At 45.6% G+C, this 20,390-nt stretch overlaps 1 protein-coding gene across 5 annotated transcripts in view; it reads left to right on the top strand.

The window, feature by feature from the left end:
* LOC124426275 (protein grainyhead) overlaps nucleotides 1-20,390 on the top strand; it is a 64,220-nt gene that overhangs the window by 6,788 nt on the left and 37,042 nt on the right. For all 5 annotated transcript variants that reach the window (XR_006942691.1, XM_046967770.1, XM_046967767.1 and 2 more), the window contains one exon: nucleotides 794-1,641. Coding sequence is in view for 4 of the 5 variants with exons in the window: in XM_046967770.1 (XP_046823726.1) it covers nucleotides 794-1,641 (848 nt within the window). In the remaining variant the exon portion in view is untranslated. The remainder of the gene's footprint in view (nucleotides 1-793; nucleotides 1,642-20,390) is intronic.

Raw genomic sequence — 20,390 nt, 5'->3', positions numbered from 1 at the left:
ATTTAGAGCGGAGAGCAATTAAAGGCGTACGGAAAGATCTTTCCTATCTTAAAATTCAAAGACGACCGTAAAGAAAATTTATCTGGCAATCCTCGTTCGAGTCGTTTACTTTCATAGAGACGAGGCATCCGCGTCGAGCGCGGATGATTCGCAATATCGTTAATTACCTTAATGGACGTGGTGGGAGGTACACAGAGGTACACGTAAGATACTTAATAACGCTATCGCGCTTCTCTCCCTCGACTCGAAGATACAAAGTCGATAGACGGAGGGAACGTTCCTTATTTAGCGAAAAAAGGAGATAAAATCTAAGTAGCTAGGCCGGTGAACGGCCAATTCTCTTTGGTCATCGCCAAAGTTATCGCGGGACGATACCGCGCGATCGTTTGATCTTTCGTGCGTGTATTTAGAGGAACACCGACTAGAACTATTAATTATTATTACTGGTAGATGAGTTACGAGTCGAAAGGTAATGAGTCTCGAGTTTCGGACTAGCGTCGTGTTCGACTTTATTAATATAATTTCTATTGGCTCCGGTAAGATAGATCTACACGAGTACACGTCATTCGTCGAAATGTTAAAAGGGGTTATAAGAGAAGGCAAACACCTACGTGCGTACGCGTATGCAGGGTGTCGTAATCGCGCCGATTAATAAATTTCCCTTTTCCTTGGTAATTAGTTTAGATCTTTATCGCGGCGTCTAAACGCTCGAACGAGATATTCAACGAGGTATATACAATTTTCCGATACTCCTCGACGAGTTACGTCCAACCCTCTGTGTATGTGTGCATAGGTGCAGGAGGGACCCGTGTCGCCGGCATCCTCTTCCTTAAGCAATCAAAATCAAAACGAAAACGATCAACAACAGGTTTTACTGGCGACGATGCAGCCGGTGAACGTGTTAGATCTACACGAACCTCCGGCTGTGCATCCGCTTCATCCGAAGTATCATCATCACCATCACCACCGTCACCATCATCATCACCACCATCATCATCATCATCAGCAGCAGCAGCAGCAGCAGCAGCAGCAGCAGCAGCAACAGCAGCAACAGCAGCAGCAACACGGTATTAGCGGGGATCCGGAGGACGTGCAGCAACGTGGTACGAACGGAGCGGAGGATCCGGACGGTCGAGTTACGCCGGTAACGGAAACGACTGGTGGAAATCCAACGTTGGCCGTCGGCGAGCACAAGATGATAGATCTTATTTACAACGATGGGCAAAAGACGGTGATGTACACCCACGACAAGGAGATAATATACGAGAACGAGGCCGATCGAGTTCAAGTGGTCGAGTATCCACCACCCCCGCCGTCGCCACCTTCGCCCTCGCCGCCCTCGGTCGTCAGCAGAACCGGACTACTACCGCCGACTTGCGTAGCACCGAGAACAGGGGCTGGTGCGACCACAGCGGCTCTTCATCTTCATCACTATCCTCAATTGCAGCTGCAACACGAGGACGAGCTACCGAGCGTTCGTCACACCGTAACCGCCACCGCGCCGAATTGCGGAACCGCCACCACCACCACGACCGTTCTCGTCCTTTCCGAGCTCGTAGCCGCCGATCCGGCAGCCGGTGCTGCCGCCGCTCAGCAGCTCACGCTAACGGCCGCGGCCGCTGCGGCTTCTCTTCGCGCTGGGTGAGTTTAATATATATTTTTCAAAGACCAATTGTAAATCTCATCGATTTATACTTTAGAATGATTAACAGCTTCGTTTAGATGTGTCCCTCTTCTCCTCGGGACGCGGAGGAGACTTGGTAGAGAGTCTCGAAAGGTCGAACCATAAAAATGGGAGAAGAAGGAAAATGTCAACGTACGCGTAACGCCAGAGCCGGGTGTACTGTCGCGCGTACTTTGCCGGCGTAACTAGCGTCACGGATCTCGTCCGAGGCGAAAATTATAATCATGGATTTTTACGAGGCCACCTGAATAACTGAGGCCGACCGATAGGCTCGCATAAAGACGGCTATTGTTTTGAGACGGCGTGGCGAGGAGGCGTTGCGTAGATGATCGCGTGCCATTTCATTCCAATTGATTTCCCAAAGAATGAAAAATAAATAGTTGAATTAAGAGAACGAGAACAGGAAGGAGGACGGGGAGGGGGAGGAGGAGGAGGAAGGAAAAGGCGTAAGCGAGTAGACGGTAGCAAAGTTCGACGGCACGATATAATAAAAAATCTCAGGGACACGCCGAAAGATAGGCGTAGAACGTTACGTTGCATCGAGCGCTGCCGGGCACTGTTATCGGCCGCGTGTATCGGTTTGTCGACCAATTAAAAATGATCGTGCACACCTACTCGCGTGCACGCGTGGTCCAGCGACTGCCGCGTCGGCAGTCTACGCGGATAAGTCACGTTGCTACGCAGAATTTATTATTACTGCGCTCGTCTATACTGCACTCGTGCGTGCATACTCTGGTAGGTACATGTGTAAGATCGCTAATGCGCGCACGTACGCACGTACATACATACGCGACTGACTTTTTCGCGTATTGCCTTTCTTCATGGTTGTACACACCTATCTCTATAGGAGAATCGAGGAGAATATAGCCGAGCCAATAACCATTAACCACGCACGCACTCTTGTCCGTTTCTTCTCTCTCTCTCTCTCTCTCCCCCCCCCTCTCTTTTTCTCGTTGTTTGTCTGTAACTTGGCTCGATCGCGCCACCTTGCTCTTTTGCAATAAATAAAAATGAACGGCAATTAATCGACCGCGCGAATGCTCCAAGAGACCTTGGGGGCCACGAAAACAACCAAGCTCTAGAGCTCATTCTTTCGTTCTCTTTTCCTCTCTCTCTCTCTCTCTCTCTCTCTCTCTCTCTCTCTCTCCCGCATGCAGATCTTTTATAAATCAGATGTTTGCGTAGTCGTTGCTCCGTCGCCCATCTAAACTTCTTCCAAGTCAAACTTTAGATTCGTCTTTATCTTTTTTTCTCCCTCGTACCTCGTACCATGGATCGTTGGGAGGAATAAATCTTCTCGAGATCATTCGAGCGGATTGGTCCATCTTAAGTCGAAAGATATCTCGTGCCTCGAATGGTTTATCGTAAAAGACGTGTAAACGTCGACGCGAGGAACTTGGTGCGTGTTTAAGCCTTGGAATAAGTAGCTTAACGATGATTTCATTTTTTTGCTTTCTTTCGGAACGAAAGGGACGTCGAGAAATCAGGGAGAACCGCGATCGAGGTCAATTTTAATAATCCGATGTTCATCGAACACCTTTCACAGAAGCACACAAACTTGAACTTAATCGTTTCGCTATCATTTCCGTCCATCCAGAGAAATACTATTCGCGCTCGTATATCATCGAGAATGCTTTCCCCCCCTCCCACCCTCTACTCCCGTTCCCGATCGATTCTAGCCAATTCAATCGATTTGTCTCGCCACAAATCACTTTCCCCATCGATATTACATTGTCAGATCGCGTTCGCGCGTCTCTCTAACAACAGGCTCGAACCTTCTTTTTCAAGACTCACGGAGCGTACCGGTAAGCGTAATGGTAATCGTTTAATGACGTAGGCTCGAATCGCTCGGAGGGTCGCCAGCACGTAATCTATGTTAATGCCGCGAAGGTGGGTGAGTTCTCTCTCTCTCTCTCTCGTTACGTGGGCATAATGATAGTGTTTTTCTGTGTACAACGCTCTTTGTATCGCGAAACTTTTTAACGGATTGCCCATCCGACTGTATTTCCTTCGAGGCGTTCCCGGACACGATATCGACGTCGAATCCAATTGACTATTATTTTTATTAACACGCTGCCGCGATTTGGAAGTAAGCTCGATCGATTGAAAACCAGTAGGATAAGTAGCACGACACAAAGAAAATATTTCTTCCGACATACGAGAGAGAATTTTGGATTACCAGAGGCACCATTCGTATGCCCGCCAAATTGCAGTAATGATGGTGCACCGACGTAAAAACCGTTCCGTTCGTGGAAGGCAAAATGTAAGCCAGGGTTATCATCTCTCTCTCTCTCCCTCCCTTTCTCTCTCTCTCTCTTTTTCTTTGGCTCGCTGGTGCTTGGACGTTGTCGTATCCGCACTCGCTTCTTGTCCGACTCGAAGGTGCCTTTGATCCTTTCCTGCGTTTTCCCTGCTTCGTGCCTACCCGCTATCGCTGTCGCTCCTATAGTATGTGTATACACGTAGGTATACACAGCTCGACTTCTTCCTTCTTCCCTGTTACTTCTGACAGCCATGTGCATCGGACGAGAGTATAGAGAAATAAAATGATAATCGATCTTAATTTCTTTACTGCTTTCTGCTTTCCTTTTTTCTTTTTTTCTACGAGAGAAAAGTCGTTATATCTCTTATGGAAAGATATCGTGCGAGGACAAGGAAGATTAATTCGTACTACTCAACGACTAATCGTATCGATTTACGGACCATCGATCGGACACGTTATACGAGCAAATTATTACGTAGGCTGTGCTCTCGCCACGAGACCTCGGAAATGGTATTAACAGGAGGGATTAAACATCGATAGCGTTCGTTCCTTCTCTCTCTCTCTCTCCCTCTCTCTCTTCCTCTCTCTGTCCCCCCCCCCTCTCTCTCTCTCTCTCTCTCTTTCTCGAACGGCACGTTTTACACGTCGACAGCAACGGTGGTGGCGCGGAGCGTCGATCGAAAGGTCAACCGCATAAGGATATTAGAAAAGTGTCATTTTTCTTTAATTGACACTTTATTACTTGCCTGCGGATTATTATTTTGCGGGAGGTTGCAATCTGAAACATAGAAATCCTTCTCGCGACTCGCGATTTCGTAATTTACATTGGCTTTTTATTTCTTTCTTTTTCTATCCGCCTCTCTCTTTCTCTCTTCTTTCTTTGACGCACGACTGACGAGTAAGCGATATATATATATATATATATATATATATATATATATATATAAATATATATATGCGTATAGAGAGAGAGAGGGAGAGAGACGCAGAACGAATAAATAGAGTCTCGCAAGACATCAATAGAAAATATGGCAAGCGCAACGACGTTAGCCAGACATGTCAGTAGTAAAACCACGCGAACGTTTAACGCCTAGAGTATCGTAATCAGTCAGAAATGGAAATTAATCGCGGATAAAAAGAAATTCTGTTTATACTCGTAAGTGTATCTACCTATGCTACTTACCTACGTTTGCCTATATAAAAAGAGAAAAAGTAAATAGTTAAATAATATCTAGAGATAGGTATTAACGGCGGAAACTTTTTCGTTACTCCGACAACGAAGGTGTTATCGCGGAATTCATCGTAACGATATTCAACCGGTATAATTATCATATTGATAATTATTCGAGCAGCATTAACGGTGAAAGCGCGTATGATCGTAAATTAATTCCAATCAGACTTTTCAAAATTAGAAGGAATTTTATCTCCAATATTATCCTTCTAACTCGCTTACGAGCGATATAAAATATTGGGACTCGATATCGTCGTTTATTATCTCTCTTTCTATCGCTCTCTCTCTCTCTCTCTCTCTCTATTTCTCTTCTATCTTCGAAACTAACGAATGAAAGTGGAGACTCGTATTGCGCATGCGCGTGCGTATGCGTAAACGAATGCGTAGGTGAGGAAGTAAGATATAAGGTAAGACGATAGGTGGACGAGGGATATACGCGTGAGTCGTGTATCCACACGCAAGATGAGCGTGCACGTAGACGTAACGGAGGAACGGAAGAAGGAGAGAAAGATGAGAGAGGTGGGGAGCAGGAAAGAAGAGAAGAGAGGAGGAGGAGGTGGGCGCAGGAGTTCTGCGAGGAGTAGGAGATATGAGGATGTAGAGAGCAAGATGGCCGCCACGGTCCAGTCTTCTACGGGGAAAATCGTTGGACCTCCGCGTCGTCCGTCTCTCCTTTTAATTCCCACTGCTCTCCCTTCTCCGCGCGCGAGCTCTCCCTCCTTCTCTTGTCCCCCTCTCTCTCTCTCTCTCGCATCTCTCGCCATCGTCGTCTCTTCTCCTTTGCCTCATGCGTATATATGTGTATATATATATATATATATATATGTCTCTGTTCCTCCTCATATTCTCTTCATCTCCTTACGTCGCTCGTTCGATCCTTCTTTTTCTTGTTCTCTTTCTCTTTCTCTTGCTCTCTTGCTTTCTCGTTATTCCTCGATCCTTCCTCCATCTCTTCCACCTCTACTCTTGTCGATCGCCATGATACCACGTGATCGGCGAACGTTAGGCACTTTATGGGAGCGTCTACCCAGAAAACCGGCGCAAAATCGACGATCCGTACGTTTATCGAATTACGATACGGTGTCTCCTGCCGGATGGCTCCTCTTTCTCTTTATTCTCTCTTTCTGCCAATAGCCAATATATCCTCCTCACTTTCTTTTTCTCTCGCTTATGCTCGCACGTTCTGCCTTTTTTCTTTTTTTTTCTTTTTTTCATTTCGATGGAAAATACTATCTTCCTCCCAGGTCCGTTCTACTATAGCGAAACGTTCGAGATAGAAAGGATTTCCTCTTTCGACATTTTATTGCCACAAAATCAAAAATAGCTTTGGGAACGATACGAATATAATCGAATATAGATATTATAAAAATCGAATGCAAAGCAATTCAACATGGGCCGTTAACTCCGCACCGGATGTCGATAAAGAATGATAAGAAGAGGTAATTAGCGCAGGCTCTTCGCGATCAAGCTAGATATTAATTAAACTGGGAGATTCGATAAAAGTCAGCCGGTGAACGTATCGATTCACCGCTACCACCAGATTTCTCGATCTTACGAAAGTCTCGTGAATTCTTAATGGATTTCTAAGAACCGTCTCGTTATCGTGCACGTCGCTCCGTATAATTGAGCGCCTCCGTGTTACTTTATATTGAGAAAACGAAACACATCGCGCGGCGCGAACAACGTGATACCATCGAGATTTCGTTCGGATTAACTGACTTATCGATCAAGAATATCCCACTTGGTTCGATGCGTCATCGATAGCGAGATAGAGAGAGAGAGAGAGAGAGAGAGAGAGAGAGGGAGAGAGAGGGAGAGAGGCAAAGTAGAAACGAGAAAAGAGATTTTAGTTGAAAAAGTCGATAGGTATGCGCAAATGGACCAATTCAATTTGCAAAGAAAATGAAAGAAAATAAAATAACGTGGTAAATAGGACGTACGAAAGAGAAATTGTAGTAGGACGGAGGACGTGGGACAAGCGCCTCGCGCGTCGATAAGTCCGCATAGATCCTGTTATTAATTCGTACAATTTCGTTCGTCGATTCACGCAGCGGAAGGAATAATTACGGTCGGCTTGACTCGCGCGCCGATTTAATCTAGGAACGCGATCAGGCCGTACCATAGCCGCAGCAGCAGCGGCAGCGGCAGCGGCAGCCGCGTGATCTATTTTCTTCTTTTATTTCTTTCTCCCTCTCTCTCCCTCCCTCCCTCCCTCTTTTTTCTCTTATTCGCTCGATAAGCCTGGAAACGTACGAGCTCGCGCTTAAACTACGCCTGTCTCGGTCAGATACGCTCGCGTAATAACACCCTTTAGCGCGCGCGCACACACACGCTTACGCACACGCTCGCACGAGATAAGATCGAGCAAGGAGTGGACGAAATCCAATAAGTGATTTCGCGCCAACAAAACCGACCCGGAACGAATTTTCCCTCGTTCGCGAGTTTGACCGACGACTATCCTTTTTCTTTTCTCTCTTTTTCAAGACTTTCGAAATGTTTCCATGAATACTCGTAAAATTGAACATGTTTTTTCCTCCAAGATCAAGATTTTTCCTCCTGTCCGACTGAGGGATAAGAGAGGGCGATCGTTTCAAAGATTTCACGGATGATCTTAGGAACGATCGAGAAAGAGAAAGAGAACGAGAAGGAGTTGAAAGGTATAGTAAGTAGACAGGCACGAGTAGTCGACGGCAACTGTGAGTTAATGATCAGCGAAAAGGGTCGTGCTAGTACAGCTTGGCGGTGCTGTTACTACTGGAACGAAACGGATGGTAGGAAGACGGAGTGGAGAGAAAGAGAAAGACGGAGAGTCGTGTGCAGAACAAGTGCAGGCCTGGTCTCGGCGGCTGCAGGCGGGCAGACAGGTTGTCCAGATTCCACGGAAGGTCGTTTGCTTTGCTTACCGCGGGTCGCGAGAGAGAAGCAGACTCGAACGCGCCACTTTGGACCTCGACCGTACTTATTGTTAGACAGGAAGGAGAGAAAGAGAGAGAGAGAGAGAGAGAGAGAGAGAGAGAGAGAGAGAGAAAAGTCCAACGAGCAAGAGACAACGATTTGTTATATCCTTTTTCTTATAATCACGGTTCTTTCAAACGTCATTTTTATGAATACTTACCAGTTAACGCGAGCTTTATTTGTATAGAAAAAGAAGGAAAGAAGAAGAGAAAGACAGATATACATTTAGTCCGGATAGTCGTAGAAGCGGAGAAAATTCGAATCAACGTGGGTTTTCTCGCTTGTTAGAGAGAGCTCCTTTATTATGCGCGAGATTCGCGTCTATATAGGTAAGCATTATGCGAGCACGTTTTCTTGAACGAGTTTGTGTGGCTCGATGCGTGAGTGTACGCCCTGTATCCGTTTCTCTCTCTCTCTCTCTCTCTCTCTCTCTCTCTCTCTCTCTCCCTCCTTCCTCTATCTATTCATACTCGAGGAGCTCTTGGGTGTGTTACTACCTCGCCTCCTGCCGATCACCCACAGGAATTCTTTGCTCCGACTAGGAATCTCTTCTCGGCTTCCTTGATAGTCTCTCACAGGCGACTCACCTTCGACTTATCGTTCATTTCTAAGAAACAATTGATACGTTCCAACCGACAAGAATATTGCTGGAATATTCGTTCTTAGTCCCTTTCTTTCGATTTCTTTGGTATACTTTCTTGAAACTCGATCGGACTGGCCCGAGAAGAGAGATGATCACGAAGCGTATAAAAGACACCTGTAGCGAAAGCGAGAACCATGGAGGTCACGCTCGCGTGATCCTCTCTCGGTTAAAAGAGAAGTCCATTTACTTCGTATTCATACTCGCTCCTCGCATACGGATTCTCGAATGCAAAAGAGGAAATGAAAAATGAAATGAAAAAATGAAGAGAGGGCGCAGCTGTTTGGGCAAATCCTTCCTCTCTCTCTCTCTCTCTCTCTCTCTCTCTCTCTCTCTCTCTCTCGGTCTCCATCTTTTTCTCGGTGAGCGACAAGCTCGAAGCGAGGACAATCGGTCGGAATTAGAGAGCTTTGTGCTATCTTTTGTACATTGTATGCGCACGCTTACTCTCTGCGAGTATAGCAAGTATCTACGAGTATGTATGAGTATTGCGTTTCGTTACTCACTGTAGGATTGGGAGTAGAAGAGAGAGAGAGAGAGAGAGAGAGAGAGAGCTTACACGCTCGTCGACTGCCGGCTCACACCCTCGGACGACGTGCAAGCAGCTGTTTTTCTTACGTCACCGTGAGGAATGCCTTTTGATTTACGACGCTATCTCTCTCTTTCTCTCCGAGAGACGCATATATAAGCGCACTCACTCAACAGGTCGCGACAATCGCGATCTCGCACTCGGCACGAGATGAAAGAGGGGCGTGGAGAAATTCTTTTCTTCCTTTACTTTGTCCTCGGATACTCCTTCCTCGTCGTGCTCATCGACCTTAGTCTTAACGGAATTTCGATCAGCGCATGTCTCGGATTAATCGCGACATCGGGAGAACAAGCTTCGCGTATATATTTTATATGAATAAGATCAATCGAGATGAAGTATCGTTTAAAAATCAGACGAGAAATCGAACGTGCTAATTAATTTTATGGCTAATTTGTGTGTTTTATCTCAAATCGAAACATCATTAGAACCGATTGATTTCATTTAACTCGCACGAATACGTGAGAGTAAGGCTAACGATCGACATCGACGTTTCGACGATTTTCCACTATCTTTCGAATATCTTGGGGTAATATAATCTTTATTACTGGCGGCCCTTCACTCGTGATTCTCCAGGCGATCGTCCGATGATTTCAGGATATTACACGTAACGCCGTCATGACACGCGCGCGAACGTTCTGGACTTTCTTTCCTCTATCCATGACGATTTATGCAACGAGAGAAGTTGCTCCCTCGAGCCGTCTATCGGTTATTATTACAATTTCTCCGTCGAACCGTCCAAAGATGTAATCTTAGACCATTAGAAGTAAGTTCGTCGGACACTTGGATGATATAACTAATCGACCCCTGATGGTATAACTATCGCATTTATTAATCCTAGAAAATCACGTAAGTGAGAGAGAAAGGTAGAGGGTTATAAGGAAGCAAAGCTCCTCATTGATTTATCGATCATCGATTTATCGACTCAATTACTTTCTCGAAATATTTACGAAGGATTGCTGCCGAACGAGGAGAATTCCAATTATCTTTCTGGGCCATCCAAAGTGTCTTGATCGTTGCTCTCCTTCTTCAATATATATACATATATATGTGTGTGTGTGTGTGTGTGTGTGTGTGTGTGTGTGTGTATGTATGTATATATATATATATATATATCCCTCTCTCTCGCTCTCTCTATGATCGAGGTCGATCGTCCTCGCGATCTGCAACGTCCTCCCCGGGAACACGTTCGATCCGCCTCCGGGTATCTTGGAGCACGCACACATGTGCATATCTCCCATAGACGGTCGATTCCGTAGGTCGGTGGTGTGCTTGTCGCGAGACGAAAGGAAGCAAAACCGAAGAGCTAAATCCATCTATCCTGATGGAGCGCCATGTGTGTAGAGGGAGAGCAAAAGTAGGGATGGGTACTCGTCGTTGGGCAAAAGCAAAGTAGTCGTCGTTCGTGCGTGTACGTCCACCGAGAGAGAGAGAGAGAGAGAGAGAGAGAGAGGAGAAGCAGAGAGAGATAGTAGAACGGAGACAGGGCGTGGTTCAGCCTTGCTCTTACTTATAATTATATTTATTCGCGCAACGCATGTACCTACCTATAGCCATTGATATACGATCGCAGCGAGGTCTCGGCTTACACGCCACGCACTGGCAGCGCTTCGGAAGCGGTTCAGAAGCGGGCTCCTGCATCTACCTCGAACGTAGCTCGTCTTACTTTCTTCATCTTACCTTGTACGCGAATCTTCTTCTTCGTTTGAATCCTTGGAAACTTTTTCATTCTTTCGAGAAAAGAAAGAGATTCTCGTTTTTCTTCATCGCGGTCGTGCGTAGTAATCGTATCGTCGTTCATATAGAATATAGAAAGGAAGAGAGAGAGAGAGAGAAAAAGTGGAAGGGTCGTAAAAAGGGATCGAGAAAAGGGTGAAGGCAAAAGAGGAAAGGGACTAGATATCTCCGAGTACATTGACCACAGGGTATTGCCATCGTTCCAGGTGGCACTCATATACAAATTATGATAATGACCGATCGATTTCCTTCCTAGCTCATCGTTCTTTTCTCTATTTTTTTTTCTCTCCTCCGTTCCCTCTCTTCTTTCTTTTGTCTTCTAACCTTGCACCTCTCTCTCTCTCTCTCTCTCTCTCTCTCTCTCTTCTTCTTTCACCCTCTTTCAGGTTCAATTGGTCATACCTCCGACCTTTACCGCCTCGCGAAACCTTTGATATTTTGATCCATCGAGAAAGACGATATGCTTAGTGGCAGCGGTCACGGGTTGCGTCTTCCTTTCTTTCCCCACCGTCTATGAAAGTTTTTGCTGTCGATGGAGCAAAGAAATCTACTAAAATCGTCGAGAACGACCCTGCAATGAGGAACTCCCTGCCGGAAGCCGTAATTTGTTATCGATCAATTTCACGCATCGAACTTTTCATCTCGCAATTAGCGAGACTCTTTTTCGAAGCGACTTCCCTGACAACGTTGAACGGCTGTGGCGATTACGTGAACGTTATCGCTCATCGAACGAAGGTGCCTACTTTTTGCACTCTTTGCTCTTTCTGTTTCTTTCTCGCACCATCGCGCGTCTCGTCCTTTCTACCCGGAGCGATCTACGTCTATGAGAGACGGATGTCGCACTCGTTCAGGAGGCCTTTCGTTCCGTCGTCCTCGTCGTCGATGACTTCCGCGTGATCCAAAGCCGGCCGGTTACCTTTGATATTTTAATCCGTCGCTCGGCTCTAATACGTGACGCGAAGCCTTAAAACGCCATAAACGCATGCTCTCCCTCCCTCTCTCCTTTTTTCCTTTCTTCCTTCGGTCCCCCCTTTCATTCTTTTCCAATTCTCTTCGTCTTGGTACGGGTAACCATTCATTTTGTCTCCGGTGTACGTTTACCCACTTGACTTGCACCTACTGTAAATACGGAGTAATGATAAAAAGATATTCTCAGGCTTATCCGTTTGCGGACGTTTATCCGTTTTCAAGAAGAGAAACCGATGAACGCCTTCTCATCGATGACTTCCTTCGAGAAACTTTATTCCGATCATCAAGGAGATTATAAACGCCATTACAATGTTAATTAAATATAGCTTTCGTTAAATGTCAACGCGTTTGCCGCGTTATCGCCGTGGAATCCAAAGATTACTGTGAGCTCTTCTCTCTCTCTCTCTCTCTGTCTCTCTCGCTTTCTCGAAGGGCGCAGCTCGCGAAACGGCATTTAGTATGAGATATTCGGCTCGTTAGGATGGAAACTGGGTAGGAAAATAAATTACGGAATCCGAAAGATACTGCGGATCGAATCTGTCCGTCTCTCTTTCTCTCGTTTCTCACGCATGCACGCGCAAACGCTCGAGTATTCGAATACATATACCGCCGTGAGATTCCTTAATGAGAGTGGGGTTTTGATGGCGGAGCAGATTGCCGACCAATGTGTATTCTTGGACAAATGTCACCAAAATGTTCCTCCTTCTCTCTTTCTTTCGTTTTTCTTTTTAAGAGAACCGAGACCCTGGGTACACGAAATAATTCGCGTGTCGCCGCGATAACGGCTCCCTCTCTCTCTCTCTCTCTCTCTCTCGCGATCGAGAGAGAGTGCGTCGGAGTGCGTTTTCTAAAAGGCCCTCGAAACGTCGCCGGTACCTATATCTCAACTTTTTTTTCTCATTCCATCGGGACTGCACTTTCGAGCGGTTGCACGTGCGAGCACGGTGCATTGTTTTTGCCATCGAACGTGCGCGCATGGACTAGCAACCTTTACGGAATTCGAGAACACTCGCTCTTTTCGATAATCGATGAAATATTCTTCTGGCTACGTTCGATTAAATCGACGCCCATCGACGGAGCTATGTTCTTATTAAAATGCGTGCCGTTCGATCGTACGTTAAATAACTTTTTATCCTTGTCTGAGCGCTCATTCACGCACGATCTCTCTTTCTCGCGGCGCGCCGATTAGATTGGCATTGCATCGATCGGACCGATATAAGCGACGGAAAACTTGCGAAATCTATCGTGAACAGCACTTTCTGCCGATTTTCTTTCTTTTTCTCTTTGAACGAGACGCATAACGAACGTTCGATCGGCTCTCCGGCAATTTTCTTTGTTATTAGAATAGATGAAAAAAATAGCTGACGAAATTAATAACGATTTGCTTCGACGTAGAAGGACGTTTCTCGGGCAACGAAAGGTATATGGAGCGCGTTTGTCGCTGGTACGAAAGAAAGAGTAAGAAAAAAGAAAAGGAGTAAAAAGAAAAAGAAAAAAGGAGAAAAAAAAAGAGAAAAAGAGAGAGGACGAAAGAGCGCAAGCGGTAGATATTTAAAGGGCAAGGACGCTCGAACGAATTTATCGTGATATCCGATCGCTCGATCGAGCACCGTATATTCCTTCTCATGTCACGGCGATAATCGGAGAAATTGGAGCAAAGTGATTTTTTTGTTGATTATTAAATCGATTATTATCTTTTTAAATGGAATTTTTTGTTCGGACATGAGGATTCAAAATTGTCAACCGATAACCGTTCAATTTCTATTTTCTCACGAGTAAAAGTTTTTTTTTTTTTTTTTTTTTTTTTCTTTTAATAAACGTTAACGTGCACCTCGTTAACGACTTATTAATAATTTCATTGGCGCGCCCGCTTCCACGCTTGCCGTTCCGAGAAACTGACTCGTTACTATAAAGGATGCATTCGTACGGACGTAAGTCGGAATATTCGCGGTAATACCGGCTGTAAGTATTTACTTAGTTATAGGAGTGCGAGACTCGCTTTTAATTTCTACCTTCTCCGTTCCTCTTCTTTTTCTTTTCGATCGTCGCTGTAAAATTTTTACTGTTGCGATAATTCAGATCGACCGTAACTGTATCGTATGAAAATAACTGTGGTTTATTATCATTTAAAACCCTCGAACTAAGGTCTTTTAACGAGCCACGTATATTTACGATCAATAGAATTTTATGCCCATTGACTTATGCTTCCAATCTCTCCCTCTTCTTCTCTCCGTTTATGTTATACGCGCGTACAGATTCAGATTTAGAATTTTCGTAAGGACATTTCGCGAGGGTCGGTCGATCGTCAAAGGCATTCCACCGATAATATTTAAATGATTCGAGGTACGTAACGTCACGATCACGAAATAATCCTACGTTGCCAGTGAGAAACAAGGATAGATAGAGATCGCCCGTTCGTTTTCGAATGCCTGATTGAAAGCTTATTTACGCGAAGACGTGCGTACGCACGCACGTACGTGCGGTGCCGACATACGTTACTCGCAATTGGCGAGATCACTAGAGATATCGGGAATGAAATCATTTCGAAAGGAACGTATTGCTTCGATAATCTTCATGCTGTTTCAGTGCGCGATCGTGGGACTTTAACGGCTATCTTTCGGAGGATAAAATCGATCAGGCTCGCTCGTATTCGTGAATCAGTGACTTTTTCTTAAGGAATCGTCGCGCGTTTTACACGCAAATCTCAAGGAGGTGTGCTCGGAAACGAGGATATTTTCGATCGAGGTGACAACATCGTAGTCAACGACATCGTAGTCGACATCTTAGCAGCGTTATTCGTCGTCGATCGTTATGCATATTCGAGCGCAAAGTCGTCGAGATTAAAACGGGACTTAAAATTTTCGTCGCGAGACGCAAGTTGACTGCATCATAACAGCCACGTTAGCTCGTACTATTTTAGCATTATTGAAACGTTTCGTAAAGTCTGACCAAATTTGTACAAGTACGTTGTGCAGAGTTGCGAACGGTGACTGCATTGGCGTTAGGAGGATAATTAGAGCGATCGGCGCGACGATAAAAATAAGCCACGACATTTTTCTGGCTGATATCGTTGCTGTTTCGATACCGGTGGGTGTCTCGGGGGCCGTTATAAAAATGCATCGATCAGTTCGGTTGTCGAGGCGCTTATCGAGCCGTTAGTCCCGACACGTCGTTCTCGCGTGAGAAGTTGCCACGCCAGTCAACACCGAATAGTCTCGTTCGTTTCTCCTGGCATCGTCGACGAGTACCTGCCGGTAGTGAGAGACTTTCGAACGTCGTGTCGCTATCACTTTGCTCTTTTCCCGAGAATCCGTGTCCCGCGTGCCTTCGGAAAGCTCCTCGAACGCTAGCCGACTTTTTAATATATCAGATTTATTTTCTAATAGGCACCTGCCACCACCTACGACGACGAGTTTAGAATTGAATTTATTTCGAGCACCTGGCGGAAAGCTAGACCTTTCTAATGACTAACTTTGAAAGTTCTCGAAATAGTCGAATTAACTACGACTATCGATTGCCCGTTATTACAGCTCGAAAATTTATTAATGATAAATGTAGCGGATAATATTCAATGAATTTACGCGCGGGACTATAATTTCTCGACCGAACGCTTTTCCGTCTTATGTGCCTAAAACCAAATCTAAGGCTCGATTTAACTCGCATACATCCTTATCGAATTGTAATGTAGATTATGGGAGAGATGGATCGTAAAAAATATTTCCAGCCGTTCAATTTCTTTTCGACGCGAGAAACTCTTGATTTATCGGTCGGGTTTATTTAATCGAATCTTTTTTTACATTACTCAGAGAGTCGCGACAAATGTTTTATAATCGTAAATAAGTCGACATTTATTCCTCGATCTCGTGTTTTCCTTTTCTCTCGCGATTCTCGATCGATCGATCGATCGTCGTGGCGATCGACGATGACGGAAACTTCTTTGTCGCGACGAACGAAGCATGGACAAAAGAGAAAAAATGTGGAATACAATGGAAGAAAGAGAAAGAGAAAATGAAAGAGGAAGACGGATATAATAAAGTCGGTCGAACGATAAAAGTGAATAATAAAAGTGCTGGCGTTCCTGTCGCTGCACACGCGAGGAACATAAAAGTGCATAAGCAATTACGCGTGATTAACTGCGCAATTAAATTAAAGTTCAGCCGTATACGGTCGCGCCTTTAATTTGTTGCACGCACGATCCATACGGACTCTCTCTCTCTCTCTCTCTCTCTCTCTCTCTCTTTTACACCCTCCTTCCGTGGAAACCATTCGAACGTGACAAAGAAGATAAAAATTAGCGAACGCGCGGAGTCGCGTGGGTGCGTCTCGGATATCTCTGCTCGCATGCGCCCGTAATAAGACCCGATAGAAGACTCAGATGATTATTTATACATATATGTATATGTATATGTATATGTATATGTATATACGTATACGTGTGTGCGCGTGAACGCGAACGTAGAAAAATTAAAAACATCGATGAAGATCACTCAAAGCTGTTGATACCCATTGTAAAAAGACTTTTTCTCTCGTTTTTTTTTTTTTTCTTTTTTTTCTTTTCGGAGAAACGAGAAAGGAGCTATAAAAGAGCTGGCTCTCCGAGTTTACTGTCACGGTAGGCACGGAGACGACAGAAAGAGAGAGAGAGAGAGAGAGAGAGAGAGAGAAGACTCGTTCGACCGCGCGGCCCTATCCGCGGTAGATCTCTCTTTTCTCGTATACGAAACAACACCGCGGTGCCCTTTTTATTTACAACGACAATGACAAACGTAACTACGATTCACGGTTATATACGTAGCTCGAAGAGGAGAGTACGTCGTTTTGACGGAGCGCGATAAGAATTCGAAAAAAGAGCCGATAAATCGTATAAGACGAGAACGTCGTGTCATCGTCGTCTCTTCGACGTCCAGTCCATTTGCTTTTGATTTTTTCCGGCGCTATATGAAATATTCTTTCGTAAGAGAAGGAAGTACCGCTGCTCCGTTGTTATATCTCTTCTACGTGATCTACTATTTATGCAACGACATTTGACTGTCGGTGATATTACCGACTCGCTTCACTTACCAAACGTAGAATATACCTGTCACTATCCTTTAAAGGTTACTTTATTTTCGGCTACGCGTATCGAGAAGTAGATAGACGCGGATAAAGATATGAAAAATGTTTATTTTCAAGATGCAATTTCTCGCTGACAATCGTCGTGAGACAGTGATATAGCGTATCCGTAAGTGTGCATAATGGCTTGCAAATGGTTCGAGTATAGGCATCGTAGTTGGACCTTCCACTTAATAAATCCACGTCGAAACCACGGGACATCGTTGGGGAACGTTAAATGATAAAGCGTAAAAATGGCCGCTACGTCCGATACATCGATCGAGTGACGCGAGCACGCGTATTTTCATCTCTTTCCGTCGAACGTGCGATCCCTCGGGGATCGTCTCAAAAGTGGAAGATGACGCGCGTCGATTAATAGATTCGATTCGTTAACGAAACTGGTTCGGATCGCGAATCAACCGTCGTTTCTTTCTCTTCCTTATTTTTCCTTTTTTCATTCGTCGCTAGAGAGAGAGAGAGAGAGAGAGAGAGAGAGAGAGAGAGGAAGAAAAGAAAGGCGGAGATCACTGCTGGAGTTCTCGATCGGCCTCGTTATAGTCGTCGAGATCGACGCTTGAAATCATTTATGGCCGTTGGCATCGCGCGTGCGACCAAGATGGAAAAATACTTGGACCGGCGCGGCCGTGCGATGGCCAGCGGGACGATCCAGTCGAGAAACTATTTTCTCTCTCTCTCTCTCTCTCTCGCGCGCGCGCGCGAGCTAGTATGCGCTCGAAGAAGTTTGGCGCGACTTCGTTAAAATAGTCAACGGAGAGAACGCCCTGGAGTAGCAAAGTGAAACTCGACGCATAGCCAGGCAACGCGAGCAGGCTCGCACGCGCGACCGGGATTCGCATCGATCGATCAGAAAAACGACGAAACCCGAGCGATCGAGATACATGGATCCGCGTTTTCCACGCCCCGAGCCTCTTCCTCTCTCTCACCGGTGAATTCATTATACTGGAATATCGCTAAGGAGAAAGAGAAACCGTCTCGCCATAGGATACACCTAGCTGGAAATCTGTGGAAATCCGAGACATCGATCGCTCGCAATATCTTTCCTTATTGGAACCCTTATTTTTAGCGATAAATCAACAACAATTTTTCATTCGATCGACCGGCCACGTGCCCTTGTACAAGGAGCGTGGCACGATAGTACTCGAGAGTACATAAGATCGGAAAACGGGAGTAGCTCGTCGGACGAGTCGACCCAGTCCAGTTGCAAATGGTTAGAAAGATTAAGTCCGGTACCGTTGAAAGTATAAATTTGGAATCCTCGACCTCTGTTGGAAGCGGCCCCATTAAAATAACTAACGGTGATATCGCGGTGAAACTTGAAACGAGTTTCCACCGATATGTATACATATCTGCGTACGTATAGGTTGATATATGTATGTATGTATGAGTGTATATATATATATGTATCTATGTATATATATATATATATATATATATATATATATATATATATGAGGGAAATGGGGAGAGAAGGAAGAAAGAAGAGAAAAGAAAAAGAATAGAAAAAAAAAGAGAGAAAGACCAACGAGGAAGGGAGGAGGGATATTTTCCATGCCCGGAGGTCCGTCGCAAAACGATCGAGTTATTCGAGCGCCCTGAGGGACTCGACCGTCCACTATCGCGTCTCCTTTTTTGCGATCCTCTCATCGATATCGACCAAAGATATATATCGCTACCGAGAAGACGTCGTGAACGATTTCTAAAGAGTTTGTTCGAGAAACTTTCACGGTAAAAGATTCGCTCCGGATTTTCCAAGTTCGTGAAAGCGAGAGAACAAGAGCTGACAAGCGCTTTTTTTCTCTCGGACAAGTTTTGTTTTTGTTTTGTTTTCATCGGGCGTATCTAAGGCAGCAATTAAAAATGCAAGGGCAACGAGAGATCGCATGGCCCACGTACCAGGAACAACTTGGTCCATCGGACCGACCAAGCCAGTTTGATGAATCAGTCAGTAATCTTACGAGACGCACAATTCTTGATCGCGGGCATCGCAGGTGCTTCGCGAGAAACACGAATCTCTTGTTCGACGGAAGAAGCAAAACTAGCTTTCCTCGTTCCGGTTTGACACTTGCACTCGAAGGACCAGGAAGCGATAGGCGAAATTAAATTCCATCGATAAAGATCGAGCTCGTAGATATCACGTGCTCGAGATATAGAAAATATTTCATACCTTAGGATTATCGTAGGATGAACAGAAAATTTTAAAGAAACCAGAAGGCGCGCGGGGTTAGGGGGGAAGGATGACTAAAAAGGGAAAGGAAAAATAATGTCAAATCGTAAAAGTAAAACAATGCGGTGGCATTCGATAACGATCGAGAACGATAAAAGGAAATAAAATAAATTTGACGAGAGCAGGAGGGAGAATACCTACGTGCGTGCGCGCTCCTAGAAGAGGGGCGCAGAGGGGGAGAGGTAGCGCTATCTCGCGCGTATGGCGGCGAGCGAGAGGACGATATCTCCGAGGAGTGGGGATAGAGGCGGGTCTCCCGTCGCACGGACACACGCACGCGCGCGCCCTCCCCGCGCATTCAGTCTCTTTCACGCACTCACCTACATAAGTACTACATAGGTGATCCCTGCACGCGCGCGTCGCCTACCGCGAACACGCATGTTGCTGCTTGCGCACTTACACACTTACGTGTGGACGCGTGAGCGCACGGTCGAGGCTCGCGCGCGTCCGCCTCCGGGGCACACGGCTAAAGCTCACACTTACCTGACAAGATGTAAGTTCAGAAACTGGAAGGTTGCCACTTCTGCACAGTCCAATACAAGACACCGAACCGGAAAGTTCGTCTGAATATTAGTCGGCCACGGTTCCTTGTCTTTTTTTTCCTCTTTCTCTTTATCGCCGCGTTATTTTTCCTCTGGGAGATAGAAGAGGAAAACCAAGAGTACGGAAAGTAACGGAAGCTTCTTCGTCGAAGCTCTGACCGAGGGGAAGACGAAGAGGTGGACGAAAGAGGAGGAGGAATAAGAAGGAAAGGAAGAAGAAGAAGAAGAAGAAGAAGAAGGGAGTATATACGAGAGATAGTGTGAGATATATATATATATACATAGGAGCGCAAGGCCTTTGGAGAGGGCGAAACTGGAGTTGGTGGAGGAAGGCGACTTAGAGGAGGAGGAGGAGGAGGAGGAGGAGGAGGAGGAGGCGGATGGGAAGGACGAAGAAGGCGTCGGCGCGATAACGAAATGATCGAGTATACATGAGAGCGTGTCGAG

Source organism: Vespa crabro, chromosome 8, assembly GCF_910589235.1.
Source record: "Vespa crabro chromosome 8, iyVesCrab1.2, whole genome shotgun sequence".
Classification (NCBI taxonomy): Eukaryota; Metazoa; Arthropoda; class Insecta; order Hymenoptera; family Vespidae; genus Vespa; species Vespa crabro.
This window is presented reverse-complemented; position numbering and strand designations above follow the sequence as displayed.